The 20676-nt window shown below is 36.2% G+C and overlaps 1 protein-coding gene across 1 annotated transcript in view; it reads left to right on the top strand.

Moving 5' to 3' along the window:
• The window catches only part of VWA8 (von Willebrand factor A domain containing 8), a 307276-nt gene that overhangs the window by 153699 nt on the left and 132901 nt on the right, over positions 1-20676 (top strand). Inside the window, exons 21-24 of the mRNA XM_024754208.1 lie at positions 321-456; positions 2786-2905; positions 5624-5829; positions 7099-7250. Coding sequence (XP_024609976.1) covers positions 321-456; positions 2786-2905; positions 5624-5829; positions 7099-7250 — 614 coding nt within the window. The remainder of the gene's footprint in view (positions 1-320; positions 457-2785; positions 2906-5623; positions 5830-7098; positions 7251-20676) is intronic.

Here is a 20676-nt window from a genome sequence, read left to right as displayed (position 1 = left end):
TAATTTCTCTATTCGTTATACTTGTTTTAATACTCCCCTACCCTGGGGTGTGAAATGTTGTGAATTCCGCCAACATAAGGATAATTATGAAGCTGAAGGAAAATAAAGTGCTTACTGCAGGGTTAGCAGTTTAGTAACTATGAGAAGCTTTTGGTAGAGATCCATAAATTTTGTTTCCGGCTCTGCTACAGACAGTTTTGTGATAGTGTATTTATAACTTACATAAAACCACCTATTATAAATCCAAATCAATGAGTGATGACATTTTTAAAACGTTTGCTTTCATTCTTTTGTTTATGGTAAATGTTCTGTCTTCAAAGGTTAAAGCAGTAAAATTGGGTCATGTTCTGGTAGTAGACGAAGCAGACAAAGCCCCAACAAATGTCACCTGTATTTTAAAAACTCTAGTAGAAAATGGAGAAATGATTCTAGCAGATGGAAGGCGCATTGTTGCAAGTGAGTATAAAAAAGCAACTTTTCTTTCAGTATGTGCAATTTTTACATCTCCGATATCAAATCACACACTTGGCTGGCTATTTATCTGCAAACAAGCACAAGCTAATATAAGTCAAGCTGTCTGTATTGACAGTTATTTGTAAAATTCAATATGTCTGAATCTAGCTTTGTCAGTTTCACTTTCGTATAGCCAGAGAGCATCTTTGAGCATTTCAATCGTAGTTTTAGGACAAACCGGCTTCATAGTTTTTCTACTCTGAGAATACAAACATATAATCCTTTGTATACTCAATTATTTGTGTGCAGTTTATTGTCTTTCATTGTTATCTGGAATTTTTAAAGCTCTACCACATTTCTGTTACTCATAATATTAAAATTAATGTTATTATTAGCTCAGTATAATTAGAAAAAAATTGCTGGGCATTTTATATCTATCATATATATGTATGAATATATCTGTGTGTATACATACATTACACACACATACCAGCTTCAGGAAGAAGTTAGTTATTCTCTGTTTTGGAGTATCCTCCTCCTTTTATTTTATTTCTGTTGTTGTTGTTAGGGGAGATGTACATAGATAAATCTCATAAGTCTGTTTAAGCTACAAGGAAAAATTGTTTGTCTAATGCAATGTGAGAACATTTTCTAGTTTCTAATATAAAATTTTTGTGTCATGAAAAGACTTGAAGATCTATAACTAGCCATTAAAAATATATAGTCAATAGTAAGGAACCAAACAAGTTGAGACTAATAACTGAAATCTTCAGTATTCAAAGAGAGTATAAACAGAAGACTCCATAAAAATGTACAAGTGCATCACCACAGAGACTTCTTCTTGGACGCTGTCGTTGCAAGACTGCTGTTTCTAAGCCTAGGAAACTCAGCACTAATAAAAGTATTCTAACATTTCAGTGTCGCAATGAATTTATGGGAAAAAATGAGAATTTGACTTAAACAGCCTGATTGCTATCTTTTAGAAAGATCATTCAGACTCTTAAGATTAGAATACTTCCTGCCCTTTTTAGAGGCATTATGAGGACAGTGGAATGGAAAGCAAGAAAGAATTGCTGAAACAAACTTATAGTTAAACAGTGACTATCTCCTGGTAACCCTTCACACTTTATTAATATATTTTTGAAGGATAGTCTAGAAGCAAAGGAGTCATCATAATTCTTAAGTTCAAGTTTGATTGTAGATGACATTTTAAACACAAGAGCAACTGAAGCTCTTTTGAACATGGTTTCATAAAGCATCACTTCTACGGCTATGTTTCTCGTTTTCTTTGCCTTTTAAAATTTTCATGTTTTATTGCTATTTTATTTTAGTTAACTAATTAATTAAATGTTGTGTGTGACCACATACCCCTGTATTTACCACTACTGAAATTAGTGGAGATCACACGTTAAAACTAATGGTGGTATTAGTACGTGAATATGTGGCACATTGCAAGGTTACTTTTTGGTATCATAAAAAAATACAAGTTCTTACAGACTCATCTCAGATAAAACTCCAGGTGTTTCACAACTATCATTTCTTAAAGATGGACAGCCTAAGGCTAAGATTTAAATAAACCCAGATGACAGGTATTTCTTCTTAAAATAACCATAATAAAGTTTTTAACTATCTTAAATTATTGTTTGGCCTAGCAGTTCTATCTGAAATGTACATCAGCAAGTAGTATATAATATTCACTTCCTTTAATACCTTAAACATTTGCATGAAGAAAGTTCCAGTCAACTTGAAATTATGTATTTTAAGAACTATGGTAGAATCCCTTGAATGGAAATTAATCACCTTTGCTCTAATGAATTGACTAGGTGGTCAAGACCTTTATTCTACGTGGTTAAGTTTCAGGGTGCGTAATCTAAACAGGAATTCCTCCTTAGCTACAGGATGAAGGCTTTATGCAAAGTGATGCAGCTGCTGATTGGATAACAACTAAAGGATGTTTGGATTATCCTTTGCGTATTCTTTGGATTATCTATTGTAATAGATTCTTTTTTTTAAAGGAATACTAGCATCTCAAGCCAAGTTTAAGTACCATAAGACAACATTTAGACAAGTTTGCTTTTTAGACGTGCATTTAATTTACATAAAAATGCAAGTTCCCGTATAGTTTAGTATACGCTTTATCAGTATTCTGTTGCCAAGCAAACTTTCTCAAAAATGTTTTTGTTTTCTGCAGCCAAATTGTTACAACCAGATTTCTTAGAGTTGTTTTACCATTGAACAGTATGACTACTTATGTGATTTTAAAGGCTGTAACTTGATACTCTTAAGAATTATTAAATATCTATAAAGAATAAATAGAAATTATGTTTTTCAGATTCTGCATTAGTCAATGGAAGAGAAAATGTTGTTGTGATCCATCCTGACTTTAGGATGATTGTTCTGGCCAACAGACCTGGATTTCCTTTCCTAGGCAATGATTTCTTCGGCACCTTAGGTAAAAACAATATTGATAATAATAATAAAAACAATAGCAATAACAGTAAAAATATTGTCTTAGTAACAATACTGTAACGGCTATCACCGAATGCTATCACGTGCGGTCATCATCACAGCTACCTTGTGAGAGTATGTGTTATCCCCATTTTAGAGAAGGAGAGCATCATATTCAGAGAGATTCTTTTTTTAGGGTCACTCAGATAAGTATTAGAATGGCTTCATATCTATGTGTTTTCTTACACAACTAAACTATACTTTGTTATTTAGGGCCTCTTAGAGTAAAACACAAAATAAGGAATGGTTTTTAGTGTTTGCTTTTCATCATATCCCCCTATGAAAAGGTTTGAGGCCAGCTCTGGGGAGACTGATTCTCATTGATTGGAGAGGCCCTGGGATAAACTGAAGCATCAGGAGCCTTTAAGAATAGCTTCGTTTCTCTGTGGCAAGTAGGTAATTCTGGATACTGGGCATTCCATACTCCACGTGAAGCGAGCTCAGTCTCCTAGTAGGATTTTTCTTTGATTTTTTTTTTTTTTAAACATCTTTGTTGGAGTATAATTGCTTTACAATGGTGTGTTAGTTTCTGCTGTATAACAAAGTGAATCAGCTATACATATACATATATCCCCATATCCCCTCCCTCTTGCGTCTCCCTCCCACCTTCCCTATCCCACCCCTCTAGTTGGACACAAAGCCCCGAGCTGCTCTCCCTGTGCTATGCGGCTGCTTCCCACTAGCTATCTGTTTTACATTTGGTAGTGTATGTATGTCCATGGCACTTTTTGATCTAGCAATTCCACATAAGGAATTTAACTAGGGATATTCCCCGTGCAATGATTAAAGTACAAGGATAGGCAATATAGCATTGTTTATAGTAGCATAAAAAAGGAAAAAGAAGAAAACAACCCACATGTCTGTCCAAACGGGACTGAATGAAGAAATTCTGTTATATCCACACAGTAGATTACTGAGCAGCTGTTACAAACAAATGGGATAACTTTGGTCATGCTGATACCAAACAAAATCCTGGAAATACTAAGTGAAACAATAAGAGCGGCGTGTGTAGTAGTCGACCATTTGAATTAATAGAGACTAAAAGGCAAGGGGGGTATGTTACATGAATATGCTCGACACGCGTAGAACTTCTCCAGAGGCACACTCGTCTCTTACATCCTCTTACCTCGCTGACCTTGCTTCCTGCTCTACTCTGTGCTGCTCTCCTCAGCACTCACCCTCTTCCAGCCGCTCTGCTCTCCTGCCTCTTGAACACGCCAGCTGTGCTCGCCTAGGGTCTTTGCGTTAGCTTTACCTGCCATGCTGTTCCCTCAAATATCTGCATTTGCCCAATTGTCACCTTCTCAGTGAGGCCTACCTGACTGACTTCCCCCACCATCACCATTTCTGATGTCCTATAGTGTGCTTTTCCTTTTTTCCTTGAAACATACAGTTTCTAACATTTGTAATTATTGTTTATTGTCTCCCCATGCCAGAATATAGACTGTATGAGGACAGGGGTTTTTGTGTTTTTGATCTCTGAGTTATATAAAGTACGTAGAGTATTACTTGGCACATAGAAGGCATTTAATACTTATTTGATGAATGGATGAATAAGGGTTCAAATATAGTTTTATATTAATGTTACATTTGATTTTCAGCAAAAAAGACAAAAGCTGTTCTGCACATTTGTATTTGGGTTTAGCTTATGAGATAGAAGCATGAAGTTGTCATGGTTGCATTTTATTCAGTTGCTTTCATTAATATATGATAACAATAAAATAATGATTTGAGTGGTTTCTAAGTCAAAGTAAGTTCTAAATATCCTTTCTCTCCAAAATGAACATACCGAATAATGCAAATCTATTTACTTTAACTTCCTTTGGCCCCTTGTCCTTTGGAGTATGAATCACAATTATGTGAACATTTATATGAGAAATTCATTTCTCTAGAGCATAGATTATATTTTCTAGTATGTTCTCAGTTTTCTAAATTACGGATGAAATATTTTGTGTTTCTACATTCCTTTTTCTTGATTTTAATTTAGACATTGTCTCTGCAGGTTTACTTTTCCAAAACCTACTTCTAAAGTATAGTCTAGCAATCTGCACAAGATATAAATTGTTTGGAGACTGATGATATTAATTCCCCCTTTTTTAGTGTACATGAAGAGGCATGCATGTATGTATATAATTTCTGAAGATGTTCATCATGTGTTAAAGTTAAAAATGCAGTCTCAGAACCATATGAGGAGTATTTTCCAGTTAATGGAAAAAGAATAAATTATCAAAACTATATATGTTTGTAGGTATGCATTTTAAAAAATACTAATATGAATGGAAAAATGAAGACACTGAACTATTAACACTGGGTGCCTATGGGGGAAGGAGTGAGATTAGCAGAGACACGAGAGGACTTCTTTTTTGCTCTTTGTATTTGAATATCTCCCAGTGAAATTGTATTCAAGTATTATACAATTTTTAACAAAAATAAATCTATGTAGAATAAACCACACATCAGTCAGTGTCATTTTCTTTTGCTTTAGTTATTTGCCTTTTTCTCTATACCTATCTTCGGACAGGCTTTCTGTGCAGTTTTACACACTTAAAAATATAAGTGCTTTGGTGAGTAACCCATGGCTCTTTTAACGACCATTCTATATTTTCTGTGGCATTATAATGGATTAGTTGCATGCTGGATGTGAATCTTTTTTCTCTCGTAGGTGATATTTTTAGCTGCCATGCAGTTGATAATCCCAAACCCCACTCGGAGCTCAAGATGCTCAGGCAGTATGGCCCCAACGTGCCCGAGCCCATCCTTCAGAAGCTCGTGGCTGCCTTTGGAGAGCTGAGGAGTTTAGCCGACCAGGGCATTATTAACTATCCTTATTCTACCAGAGAAGTTGTCAACATAGTCAAGCATTTACAGGTATAGCACATGCCTACGCTAAAAGTTTAAAAGAAGCCGTCAATCTTGTTTTTTTAGACTGCCTAATTTATACAAAGTCTTTCCATTTCTCTATAATTCTGATTCAAGTGATATAATATGAAATGTCTATAATCTAAATGAACATTTTCTGTTTAACCTTTGAATTGACTTTGGCAAGGTTCTGTGCCACGGCCATTACCAAGGAGCTAGGAAATTTGGTGGAGGTTTTTTGCGGGGGGGCGCGTGGGAAGACGGAGAGTGAGAGAGCAGGGAAACTTTACTACTGTTTGACTTTATACAACAAGCATATGGTATCTGAGTGAAAAATATTTTCATTTTGAGAAAAAAGACTTGGAGATAAAAAACAGACTGGGAACTAACAGTATTGATTACATACCTGTAAATACTGTGAGAAAATTTTGTAAGATGGAGTAAGTGGGCAGGAGAATGGAATTCCTTATAGCCCACCTCGGTAAAGAAGACAAAAAGTCCATGTAGATTCTACTTTTATAGCAAATAATGGTTTCCAAGCTAAGTCACAATCTAATGACTCTTGACCTCTGCTCCGTCCCCATCCTCCAAGGAAAACCTAGAAAGGAGAATAGAAAGCTTTGTTCTGCCTGTAAAACAATGATAAGTCCAGCTCAGATCCCAGCACCTAAAGAAAATCAAGACAGAGGCAATAAAGGACCTAGACGACCCCACCAGTGTGAAGTTAGCTGTTAGTAGTACTTGTTTTCTTCCCTCTGCTCTTCCCTATTTCTCTATTATCTGTACTTTTTACATTCTTCTTCCCTTCTTTTCTTGTTTATCTTTTTTTTTCATTTAGTCATAGACTTGTGACTTCTCTAAATACTTCTGTATAGATATTCAACACTCTGCTTTATTCAAAGAGCATTTTTAAGTTTGGTCAATCCAGTACTCATTTTAAAAGCAGGAGATTTCAGAAAGTGGTGGAAGTCACCAAACACCAGGATCTGAGTACCGATTTAACCTTTGAGACAAAGAACTGTTCCCCCTCAAATTCTGATATTTATTTAAAAAGAAAAATATTAAGTCATCAGAGCAAACCTTCAAAGAGAAAAATATTCCTCCTGTCTATAAAATATTCCTCCTATCAGTATTTATTAGTTATCTGACAAGGCTAGTAAAGAAAGGTCTGGTAAAGTCCATTTGATCCTTATTGTTCTGTCAGTTTGGGAAATCTTTATAATACCGTGTATTTTATCACATGGTAATAAGGGAATTTTTTTTTTTTTTTGAATACAGAAATTTCCCGCTGAAGGTCTCTCCAGTGTGGTTAGGAATGTGTTTGACTTTGACTCCTACAACAACGACATGCGGGAGATTTTGCTTAATACTTTACACAAATACGGGATACCTATTGGAGCAAAACCAACCAGTGTGCAGCTGGCAAAGGAGTAAGGCAAACTCACTACTGATAAAGTACTCTTGAATGTTACTGTTCTGGTTCTCAAATGCTGATTATTCCGAATCTGCTGTCATACGCTACTAAACTGAGTTGGTGTGGAAATTACTTTCCATGAGTAAGCGCTTCAGATATATGTTGCTATTTGCTGGCTGGATTTCAGTTAAATAGCATTATTTATAGGTCTGTAAATTGAGAACTTCAGTTATTTCGAATGTCCCATGAGTAGATGTAATGTAATCAAATAAAGGGAAATATTTGTTTCTTTACAGCCTCTGTCCTTTTGTTGAATTCCTATGACTCTCATTTTTTCCTAATCTAGTGCAAACTCATTGTACAAACATGAAAGCTACATGAAGAGATAATATGTATTTAGTTAAGATGTTCTTATTTATGTCACCATATATTTTTCTGTTATGATAGTTTTCTAAATTTATAATCATATTAACTTGAAATTTTGGGGTTACTTATTTCAGCCTGACAGATGAAAGAGGCAGGGAAAACAAGTGAGTTTTGTTTCGTGTGGGCTAGTTGCCTGCCTTTTATTTTGTAATAACAGGCTATGTGCTTAACAAAGAATCTTGCAAATACGATGTTGTTGACCAGAAAGATAATTGACAGTATTTATTAGTAGAGTAATTAAGTCAGTGCAAATTCACTAGAAAACAGTTTTAAATATGCATAACTTATTGATAATGCATCTAATGCTGTTTTTGTCTATAAGAAAGTCAATTATCATAAATTCCCAACGGACAAAAATTACCTTTAAATTATTATATAACCGTCATCTCATATAGGAGGAACTTTACCTTTCTTAGGAAGGTAATATAAATATTACCTTAAATATAAATTAATGATTAATCCAGCTATATATGTATATGTGTGTATACATATACACACACACATACATATATATTCTAAGTGTTTACATCATCATTATTTATTCCTTTAAATTATTATAAAACTTGTTAGAATATATGCCAATAAAAATAGTTAAAGCTTTAACAATTTCTTCAAGGATTTCTTAAAGAGAAACAAATATTTCCCTTTAGTGGTAAAAGAGCGAGATGGAGTTATGTTAGAAATTATCAGTGAATTGGTTTATATTATTAATAAGTTAGTAAATTTTCTTTTTGAGAAGAGTGATTTGGTGTCAGTTGCTAATATATACACTTTTCTGTAAAATACTGTTTTGCTGATTGATTACCAGTATTTATGGGCATCTTGAAACTAGTTTGGTAATTTAATGGGTATGGCTTATCTTCTATATTAGAGAGTTCCAGAAATGTCTTTGATATGCAAACTTCTATTAGTACTCATGTTTTTTACTTTTTATAAATTATATCTTTAGTTTCAATTGGAAATAAGATGATTTTTATTACCATTAACACATTTACATAGAGTTCTAACTTCATGGAAACCAGGCTTGTGATTTTAAAATAATTTTTTTTGTACTCTTGTACAACTTGAAATAAAAATTCAAATACATATTAGTTGGTAAGATCAATCAAAAGAAAATTGTTGGCAATTTAAGTTTTAAGGAAGACAGATAAAATGATTTAACTTATTCATTACTGTCTCCAGTTCTAAACTGAAAAATTCTTGCCATGGCTTGTTCATTGTTGCCATGGCAAGTTAATTACAGCTCTAGTACTTACTTATGAGTGGAAGCAAAAGTACATTGAGCCTGAAAACAAGATGGTCATGCCTAAGACCAGGATGGAAAGAACTAGTTGTCCACCCACTGTGTATAGCTAAAAATAGACTTGTAGCCCATGTGGGGGATGTGTGAGTTTTCCTTCAGGGTGGAGATAGTAGTAGACTACGATTTGCACATTCAAAGCATTTTTTCCTCACCTGTAAATTGCAATGACTTGAGCAGCTCAAAAGTAGTGATGTTTTATTACCCTTTAGTGAAATCCACAGGTTCCATATGTTTTATTTCTATCGAATTATCAGCCTTGTACTTTGAGAGGGTAGCATGGTAAAGTGAACAAAGCAATGTCCTGGGAATTCAGCAGTTAGCCACATGTTCAACCTGTATGTCTGGGTCAGACATGAAGAAACAGATTTTACCCTGTTTGTAAAATTGAGAGCATTTTATTCTAGAAAGCATAACCATATACCTTTTCACCTAATTAATACATTTTTTAGAATGAAAGGGCACTACTAATAATAACTCTGTAAAAAGAGACGTACAATAAGACTGTCCTAGTGAGGCCAGAATATATTTTCATCTTTATAAGGTTAATAAGGTTCATTCCTATTCTGACATACTTTGCATTTTAATATAATCTTAATTTTCTCTCATCTGCAAAAACAAAAACAAATTAAAAAGAAGTGGTACCAACACTTTCTGTTTCCCCCCTAGAGTAGCACAGTTAATAGTAATCACGTAGACCTCTGAAGATTTAAAGTTGCCCTCATGCAGTCTTATGATTTGCTTTGACTTTTCCATACCTTTTGCTAAACCTCTTACTTCACTAGACCTTTTGCTAAATCAGTTCTTTGAGGGTGCTCCTGCCCATCTCTGGAGATCCTGTGTTACTGAAGAAGATCCACATTGGATTTCTGTCCCCAAGGAAGAAGGACCAAATGTTTTCATTACTATTAATATCCTGTTGCCCTGAATGAAAAATTGTCGCTGTTAATTTTCTTGTTCTCTAATCCAATCTTTATTCGATAGGAGCAAAATTACATTGAATCCCGAATAAGATGGTCACATTCACACACAAGAGAGGGATGGAGAAGTAATTGACCATCCACTGCATATAAGTAAAAAGAGATGTAAGACAGATGTTGTAGAAGAGGGAAGTTTTCATGTGTCTTCTACAGCACCTTCCTCCTCAGCTGAAATCAGAATATACTTTGGCTGTTTGGTGACGTCCCGTTAGTACTCTTTAGTGAAATTCCTAAGAGAGATCCTGTCACTTTCCCTTTTATTCTCCTAAATAGTGCAGTGATGCTACCTATCCCATAGGTCTCTGTACATTTTTTTTAAAGGCCTATTGTGATATTATGAGAGGAATAGGATTTATCTTATTTACTAAACCTTTGCTAAACCTGGTACTTGTAGGCTGCATCATACTGGGCTGTTATCTTACCTTGCTTGATTGGGCCATAATGCAGCTCTTCTTCCTGATCTGTTGAATAAATAGATTCTATGATCCCATCCTAGTATTGGGATCAGAATTGGCTCCCTAGACACCCACATTGCATTTGCCCTTTTCCACTAGTTACTTCCTGAGGCTTTTCTATTGTTTCCTTTTAAGTTTCTAATACACAGGAAAGGATATGCCAGAGAGATAGCAAACATAATGAAAATAAGGAGGCACACTGGGAGAAATTTAGGCAGAAATAGGAGGATTTGGCTTGAACTCTGAGCTCTTAAAAAAATAATCTGAGCTTCTGAGTTTCAAATGTCATTATTGGGGAAAAAGATACACACACACATACACATACATACATATATATGTATAATTAAGTGCAAACATCCAACCAAAGGCATATAGATTATCTGCTATAGTAGATACAGATCTACATTTCAAAGCAACGTTTGCTTGTTTTACCCTCAAATGAGCTTTTATTTTTTTAAAGTTTCTTTTATTTGGGAATAAACATACTGCTGGCACATTAGCACTTCCAAATTTAAAAGTGTGTTTCAGAGTAATTTATGAACTCTAACATGCTAGGGAAACATTTGTTTTAAAGGAAGAAAAGGTCCTTTTTTTTTGGTACATCCATTTTTAAGAGACTTACACAATATTTTATCTTAATATATGTAATATTATTATTGCATTTTATAGATTTGAGGAACAGAGAGGTTACATCACTTGCCTAAGGTTAGAAAGCTGATCAGGGGCAGAGCTATAATATACGTAATTTTAATTCCAATTCTAAGGACAAATATAAGCAGATCCATATGCAGATTGTAGGCAGTTTCTAAATCAGAGTTATTCTTTGGTTACTGAAAATTACAAATAGTTTTGGTTTAAAAGGACCTTAGGATTTTAGGTAATCAACTTGGAAATCATCATTGACCAAGATGTCATACGTGTAATATACATATTATTATCCTTCAGAGTTGTGATAGATTCACATTTGGGGGGTTTAGCCATATTTCACAATGACAAGTAAGTCGAAAAGCAGGTTAATATAGACTTTTGGCATAACAAAAATCATTCTAAAGACTCTTCATCCCCAATTAAGCTTCCCTTTTTTTTTTTTAAATAATGGAGGTTCATGAAGTAAAACACAAGGTAATTCATTTAGAAAAATAAAAACTCTAGAAAACTTTATTTGGCTACTATATATAAGAAGCATACTAGCCATCATTCCTTCCTGATTTGGAACACAAGAGGAATTTATTGAACCTTCTCAAACGTTGTAGTCATATTTACATAAATCAAACATACAGAGAAATTATCTCTACCCTCTGAATTTTAGCTTCATGTATTTTTCTCTCCCTGTCTTCCCTAGGAGACACATATAATCTATAAAATATTTAAATGATCATCCTTCTTGATCCACATTCTTTGTCCTCAACCCTATTGATTTTTTTAATGCTGCTTAATTGATTCTTTTTTTTTTTAATAAATGTATTTATTTATTTATTTTTGGCTGCGTTGAGTCTTTGTTGCTGCACGCAGGCTTTCTCTAGTTGCAGAGAGTGGGAGCTGCTCTTCACTGCAGTGCACAGGCTTCTCATTGCAGTGGCTTCTCTTGTTGCGGAGCACGGGCTGTAGGTGTGCGGGCTTCAGTAGTTGTGGCACGCGGGCTCAGTAGTTGTGGCTCACGGGCTCTAGAGTGCAGGCAGTAGTTGTGGTGCAAGGGCTTAGTTGCTCCGCAGCATATGGGATCTTCCCGGACCAGGGCTCAAACCCATGTCCCCTACATTGGCAGGCGGATTCTTAACCACTGCGCTACCAGGGAAGCCCTGCTTAGTTCATTCTTAAGCCAGTTTCTTTTTTTTTTTTTTCCCCAAAGCATTTATTGCCTGTTTGTCACTGGCAAAGTATCTACAGTCTACCAAACATTTATTTGTGTAAGACAAGTAGAATAAAAAATTTGAGGAAATTTAAAGGCTTTTATATGTAGGATTTCTCTATGATGCATATTTACTAAATGAAGAGTGATATCCCATTTATTTTTTAAATAAATTAGCAAAAAGAAAATTAAAACACTAATAATTCCACCATCCAGAGACAACCATTGTTTAATCCTTCTAGATCTTTTCCTAGGATTCTATGTGTTATTTCAACTGAGAAATATTTCTTTCTAGTTTTTCTTTTCTGAGTTTTTCTTCTTAATAGGAGAGACATGTCCCTGAAAGGAGATCCTTTTATAAACACTTCATTCTCACTCTTCTTTGTTGAAAAGAAATACATCTATAATGGTTTAGATTCGAGTATGTATGACCTTCCTCCCATTACCCCACTTTTTTCTCCTTCCCTCTTGTTAGTTGAGTTTTTAGACTTAAGATATTTATTCTAATGTAATGAACAGATCATAAAGCATCTAAGGTGCTTTATGCCAGGCATTTCTCTGGCATTTCAACGCAAAGTAAGGAATAAACACATTAATATCAACACTTTGTGTCTTTATGCATATGTTTCAATGTCATTATCCTTTACAGACTCATAGAAATACTGTTGCTAGACAAACTGTACATCTAAAAATGACTGTTATATGTGACTGCTCTTTTAAAGTGTCCCATAGCTGGTGAAGAAGCCCTATGGAGTCTTGTAATTACTCTTCCAATGTCCTCTTGATGTCTGTATTCTCTCTCTGCTTTCAAATGCTTTATTAAAATTTTATTAACTTCATTTTTCAAGCAAAATAAGGTAACTTTATGTGGTCTAAGACCATATTAGCCAATATTTTTATTAAATTTCTCTAATAGGTTCGCATTTTAAATAATTTTAAAACACAGTGGTAGCTGTTAATAGTAGTTGCCTTTGGGAGAGGCTCTGGAGAGGGGAAAGGGGGCCTCACTTTCTATTCTAACATGTGTATTATTTTCTATATTTTATTTTTTAAATGTCCATAGACTATCTGGGCCCTGGAATTTTTCATTCTGTTTTCTTATTTAAATAAAATTAAAATGTTAAAGTAAAGGTCTATTCTGAAATTGCTATTTCGTGGGACCTTTGCCTCCAGGACAGCAAAGCTTACACCGCTCTGCAATGCCTACTCTAAGGGTGTAACATTGGCACCCTTACCAATGACAAATGAGAAATCAAGTTAACCGGACATTGCTATGGCAGTTCAACACAACATAAGTAAGTTTTATGCATTGGTAGACATCAACATAAACGTATCAAGGGAGAGAAGACAACACATTTTTAAGGCAGCCAAAATTAAAATATTGATATTTATCAAATGCTTACTAAGGGCTCTAAGCACTTCACAAATACTCAATCTATACAACAATTCTGTTTTTTCTATTGGGCAAGTAATTCCTTCCTATTTTATTATCTAGTAGGTGTAAGAGTGTGTGTGTGTATGTGTTACAGATGAAGAAACTGAGGCTCAAGAGACTCTAAGTAACTTAACAAATTATACAACTAATAAGTGGCAGGATGGGAGATTCAAACACAGATCTGTCTGTTCCAGAGCCTTTTTTTCACTCACCATGCAGTCTCCACATTCTTGCATGAGAAAGCAATGTAATCACTGGACTACAAGATTTTAAACATAATGTTTCTAAAGAAACTTCAGAGTTGTTTTCCAAATTTCATTTCCTACCCTTTTGGGACATGTATCATGCAAATTAAACATTTAACTTTTATGTGGTGACTAGGCCCATCGTTTTAATCACAGTGTCCTTTAAATTAATGCCATTTGTCATGGATTACAGAAGTAAATAAAAACATCTTTTTTATACGATGCAAGCAAATTTGCTTATATCTTTTCTCCTACAATAAGGATTTGATTTTTGAAGTCAAAATAGGTGACATTCACAAATTCTTCAAAATGAGTAGAACGATTCTTTTCTTTTTTCTGTTTATTCTATATAGAATCCTTTACTTAGAACTACCGTCCTCAAAATCACACTCATTATATAGTTAGCTTTGGCAGAATAATTATAAATCACTGTGCATTTTCTGTGCATCTGTGAGTTGCTTCTAAGTCATTACGAATTAGAGTTGGCCTCCATCGCGGGGCCAATAGCTCCTGTGTTCAAAGGTGGAATGGACTCCCCAGGGGAAAGGTAGGGTATACCTTGTAGTCCGGGTTCAAAGAGATCAGGATGAATCTTGTTGGGGAGGTACTCAAGTGATTCAAACTTAGAATACCGGATTAAATAGCTTTTAATGTCCTTCAAGCTCATAGATTCTATGGTTCACTGCCCCTAGATGAATTGGATACCTGAACAAGTTGTCACTCTTCTCCCTTATACCAGCAACCATTCATTACTTTATCAGCCAGTCTCACAGCATATTTTAACAGAACTCCCGATGAAGGTAGCTAAGGTCATGCTTTCCTGTTGTAAGAGGTGTTGATATTTCATTGCAGTGTGTGGTACATGATCATGTTTAGTATTGATCTTTCTGTTCAGAGGAGTGCCAGGTGTGCACATTTGCAGACAGAATAGCTTCATCTGTGTTGAATGTGTCTTCAAAGGGTATCTGTCTAGAATCAGTTTTCTACATTAAGACTTATCCTGTGTAATTGGAACATCAACAGCAGCCACTTCTTCTCTGACCAAGACCAACTTTGGGGTCTTCCAAGTACCAGAAACATCAAAAACATCCCCAACCAGGGCCTCCCTTAGGAGTAATTTCATAAGATTTATCTTTCAATATAAGAATGATTATCAGTTTACTATTTATCCCATTAAATTAAAAGACGCACTTCTTTTTTTTGTTGTACGCGGGCCTCTCACCGCTGCGGCCTCTCCCGTTGCGGAGCACAGGCTCCGGACGCGCAGGCCCAGCGGCCATGGGTCACGGGCCCGGCCGCTCCGCGGCATGCGGGATCCTCCCGGACCGGGGCACGAACCCGCGTCCCCTGCACCGGCAGGCGGACTCCCAACCACTGCGCCACCAGGTAAGCCCCGAGACGCACTTCTTAAAGTTTTGTGCTTCTCCTTCCATTTTCCAAACTATTATATGGTATAATTTTCTTTTTGAAGTCTAGTTTTTACAGATGAGTTCATTATATTCATCATGAAATTCTAAGGTATGCAGTTCCACTCTGCATCATGATTTACTTGCACTTCATAAAAGAGCTCTCAGTTTTCAAAAACAGTAAGATTTACATAATGGCACTATTATAAGCAGAAGGGTGATATTGGGCTTTCCAGTTTCATAGTCCTTGCCCTTTATTCTCTTGGTATATTATGAAGTAGCTTCACAGCCATTTTATTTGCTTTCAGCTCCTTTATGGGGGTGCAGAGAAAAATTTAAAAATATAACCAGTCTACATAGAAATTGTCAAGATCTATGAATCTTCTTCCATACTCATCTTCAACAGTCTCACAGAACTATCCTTGATCGTTTAAGCATTTGTAAGTGATATCTGTCACCTGGCTGAGTAGAAATCCCCAATCCCGACCGATAGGTAACTCTTCCAAATACACTTGCAAAGTAGATTGCATTGTTGAGAGTCATGTAGTCAGGATGCAGTGAGGAAGATCTGCCATGGTGGTTTGCAACTTGCCATCAAGATGAGAAACAAGTAGGTGAAGATGTTGTCAGTTGTAATGTAACCAAATATTCATTCATTTAACAAACACTATTGTACATTTATGTGGTAAACACTAAGTAGGGAGTCAGAAATATAAAGGTGAAGAAGGCTCAGTACCTGCCTTCAAGGAGGTCATTACAATTGGGGAAGCACTGAAGTAGAGTGACTTGTGTTCTGTGAGAGCCACACAAGAGCGAGTGAAGAGGTGGGGTTGCTGCCTTCTGCCCTGGGGGAGATTCAGGGACAGTAACCAAGCTGAATCTTTATGGGATGACTAGGTGTTCTCCAGGCAAATAAAGGAGAAGAAAGCGCTTCAAGCAGAGACAGTTTTAAGAGGTCATGGTGCCTTTTGGAAAATGCAAGTATTTTGGTGACTAAAACTAAAGATTAAATGAGGGCATGCTATGTGGTGAGACTAAAAGGGAGAGAAGAGTCGGGGGAACCCTAGAAGAATTTGAAGCCAGAAAGTAGCATGGTCTGATTCATAATTTAGGAAGACCCCTTTAAGTTTTCTAAAGATAAGAAACTGAAAGGCAGTGAAACTGAGGGCAGGAAGACCTACCTGCTGGGAAGCAACTGCAGTGATCCCGGTGATGAACAGTGAGAGCTTCCACTGTGGCAGTGGGAATGAAAAAGAGGGACACCGGTGAGAGAGGTTTCCGTAGCAGAATCGATGGATTCTGAGTGCCAGAGATACAAGTGAGTAAGATGTAAGCCTTACCTTCAATGAATTAACAATCTTGAGAAAACATGTAAACTCCCAACCTTATTACGCAATTTTATGTTCAAAGTACTACATTCGCAGTAGGGTTTCTCATCCTATGAGTCCTTTTTGTGGGAAATAACAGGACTCAAACAACTTTTTTTTTTTTTTTTACTTGGGCCTCTCACTGTTGTGGCCTCTCCCGTTGCGGAGCACAGGCTCCGGACGCGCAGGCTCAGCGGCCATGGCTCACGGGCCCAGCCGCTCCGCGGCATGCGACATCCTCCCGGACCGGGGCACGAACCCGTGTCCCCTGCATCGGCAGGCGGACTCCCAACCACTGCGCCACCAGGGAAGTCCCAAACAACTTTTGTTTGTTTGTTTGTTTGTTTTCTGGGAAAATTTCCAACTGGGAAAGTTTCAGTCCCAGTCATTATTGATGTGAATAATTAGAAACGGAAAGAATTTAAGATTGGAAAATACTAAGATGTAGTTGGTAAAGCAGATGGCAGAAAAAGAGAAGTTTTGCAGTGAAATTTGAAGAGAGATGAGGGAAAGGAAACCCAAGCCCCAGAACTGTAGTTTCACATCTTCTATGAAGAAGAAGAAAGCCAGAGATATGTGGAGCAAGGTGACAACATCTGCTTTAGCACGGAGTGGCCCTGGGCAGCAGCACGGACCCTGCACAGTGTCACGCTGGATACTGGGGAGCAATTTGAGAAGTGTTAGCCAAGAATAACAAGTCTCCCTAAATCTTTTTCCATCCTATACCCAAATGAATCTTTATTTCTGTGACCACAGCAGGACCTTCGTGGCAGAGGTGCACAAAGTCTACGTTATAAAGTGAAAACCATAATGTCTAAATGCAGAGCCAGCCAGTGAAAGGGAAAGCACACGTACATACTCGTGTACATATCATTCGCAGCAAAGCAAAATTTATTTACCGGCAACATGTGAGACTGTAGGGAAGGGAAATTCAGAAGTTTCTAGCAAACAAGGGAGGGTAATTGGGGATAGTAGTACCCATTATTACTAATTTAGAGTGTTTAGAGTGGCATTTCTGTTTTCTCTATGTAGTGTGTTGACTTTTTATTTTAGTAAGTATAAATATTTACAAGAGATTTCATAGATTCACTTCTGACCATGCTCTCTAAAACTGTTATTCTCTATCAGGTCTTAAATTTGAAAATGGCAAATTCTACAGAACTCTATCTTAAGGGTTTCTAAGAGTTCCATATGTACAAATTTCCATGGAAACCCAGAAGAGCAAGAGATTCATTCTGCCCAGAAAGAAATATGGGAGAGGGATGCAAGGGGAAGTAACATTTGAATTGGGCCTTAAAAATGAGAAGGATTTCATCAAAGAGGCAATAGCAGAAAAGAATTCTGGGCTGAAGTAATAACCTCATGGAAGCATGAAAATGCATAGCATGTTCAGGAACAGCAAGTAGCAATTTGAGGTAACTAAGGCATACATTAGCTGGAGAGTAAGAGGAAGGGGTAAGAACCAAAGGTGGAAATATTTGTCAGTGTTATTCTATTAAAGGTTCCAGTAAACTCAGTTAATTATTACCAGAGGTTAGATTTAAAACATTAGGAATGAGTGAGGCCTGCTAAAATTGGAGTTGTTCTTTTTCTTCTCAAAGATGGTAGTAATTGGTGAATTTTTGAGTGTCAGTGGAACTACCCAGAAGGGTTCCATTATTCCCATGAAAATTAGTAGTTCTTGTGGTAAGGAAATGTTTTAGGAATTGTTGATAATAGGTATATCAACAGCTTTTGCAGAATGCCCCTAGAAAGATCCAAATCTTTTTCATGTGTTTCTTTCATACTCCAGAAATAGTATTGGCAAATGTTCAGAGAAGGCAGAAGTTTGCCAGAACATACTCTTTAAAACCCCAGCTCACCTCTATGGAACAATCTTAGACAAATCTCTTGTATGTCATTCAGACTCTATAACTCAACTTTGGTGTCCATGTGCACCGTGTTATGAAATGTATGCATGCTTAAAAAAAAAAACTTTTTCCTTTCTGTAACTTGACTAAGTGCTATAATTTGACCTGAGTCATAATTTTGAAAGTCACCTTTTTTTTTAGTTAAAAGTTTTTCTTCCAGATCTTTATTAATTCTTCCACAAGGGATTAAGAAACATCACAGCATATGAATTGAAACACTTCATTGTTTTAGAAAACATAAATTCATGAATGACATGATAAAAAGTAGTACTATTTATAAGTCTTAAGTTCATCCTCTTCCCCTTTAAAATCAAATCCAGACATCATTCCAGCTAGGACTTTAACAAACTTAAACAATACAAGTGACAAGATCTTAAAACTATGGAAAATGACGTTGTTGTTTCAATCAAGTCAGGTATAACAACTTAAGTCTGGTTGGAGTTGAATGACAGATTTCAGTAATGGAATATAGGGCCTTTTGCTAACTGGTTAGTAGTTAGAATTACCCCCAAATTACTGTTGAATATGTTTCGAATTCCAAAGCTTATTCATACACTCAGTTATAATTCCCCTTCCCCCTAACTACTAACTTATTGAAGGGGAGAGAGTTAATAACCGTCAAATTTTTCCACAACTTATTGGGAGGACTTAGTAGTGGAAAATAAATGAGGGGCTTTGGTTTACCTCAGTTGGCCAGCCCGGAGCCCACAGGAAGTCTAGAAACAACTCCCTGTGTTACCAAGGATCTGACAGGGTCAGTTTAACAGCAGAACACCCTGCGTATGTGACTTTCAGTTGCAATTGTTAACGCTAATAGCATCTTGTTATGTGGTTCTGGAATAGATTCTATATGGGGCACCTGAAGGTCTTTCCCATACTCTGCCAACCAAACTGCTAGTACTATTTTTAAATGGAACCAGGCAACCTGTAATTTCCATGGCTGTTACTCAGAGTGAGTTGGCAAGTTCAAAGCAGCTTTCGTGAATATCCCTGGGGGTTGTCAGTAAAAATTGGAAGTCGAGCAAAGTTACTTTTTCCCAAATGGATAAAGGTTTTTGGTTTTGTTTTGTTTTTAGCATCTGTATGATACTTTGTGGGATTATTAAAGGATATATTAGACGTGTTTTTTAGGCTAGATTTCAACCTATCAACCGAGCATCATTTTTATTAAGCAATTCTCCACTTCTGATTAGGTTTCCAGATGTGTAACTGTTTCTCTTGTCTTCAAAGAGCCAATTTAGGATGTATGTAGAGCTCCTTTTTTAAAAAAAAAAAAACAGCAATTTTATCTATCAGGCACCTAGTCTATTGATAGGTATAGATAATTTCATTCTGTTTATTTATTTTAACTCCAGAGCACTAAGGTAATGTAAGATCTACCACTGGTACTTCGCTCCACTCACTTTAGTGATCATCAGAGACCTCCCCCAGCTGTAAGAAACCAGAACCTTACAGATTATCCCTTTCATCTCACAAAGGAAGAAATTAACACTCAGAGAAATTGTCTAACTTTTCCCTTCAGGAGTTTGCTAGTTAATAAAAGAACTAGCACTAGAACCTACTAAGTCTTCTACAGTAGAGGGAAATTAGGTGTGTCTCCTTTCTTTGTTTTCTCGTCTGTATTTAGAGACTTGATTCTCCTTTGGTGAACTGCTGAAAGCAATGAAGAATCCTGTTCATCCCCTAAACAAGGACAGGGAGATTCCAGTCTATGAGATGTTTTCAAGATCTGCCCTTTTGACACGGAAATGTGTTTTTATAACATTTAAGAGAGAACACAGTAATAATAAATCCTCTGACTCACTGCCTCTTCCACCTCATTACCGGTAGAAACATGGAAATAAGTGGATGACCAATCAGGATAATTGTCCACGTACTTAAAATGTATTTTAAATGACAGATACAAAAACACATACGTACTTCCGAATGATTTATGACTTAGAAAAATTTCAATGTAAATTTCTTTCCTTCTGTGTTAAACATTAACATTTCAAAGGACAAAAATCATATTCCACCAGAAAGCATGGTTTCGTATTCTTTTTTTTTGTACAATTTAGCAAATCTTTTTT

This window comes from Neophocaena asiaeorientalis, unplaced genomic scaffold (assembly GCF_003031525.2).
Source record: "Neophocaena asiaeorientalis asiaeorientalis breed wild unplaced genomic scaffold, Neophocaena_asiaeorientalis_V1.1 scaffold415, whole genome shotgun sequence".
In the NCBI taxonomy this organism is placed as follows: domain Eukaryota; kingdom Metazoa; phylum Chordata; class Mammalia; order Artiodactyla; family Phocoenidae; genus Neophocaena; species Neophocaena asiaeorientalis.
Note: the sequence above shows the minus strand (reverse complement) of the source record. Positions and strands in the feature narration are given on the sequence as shown.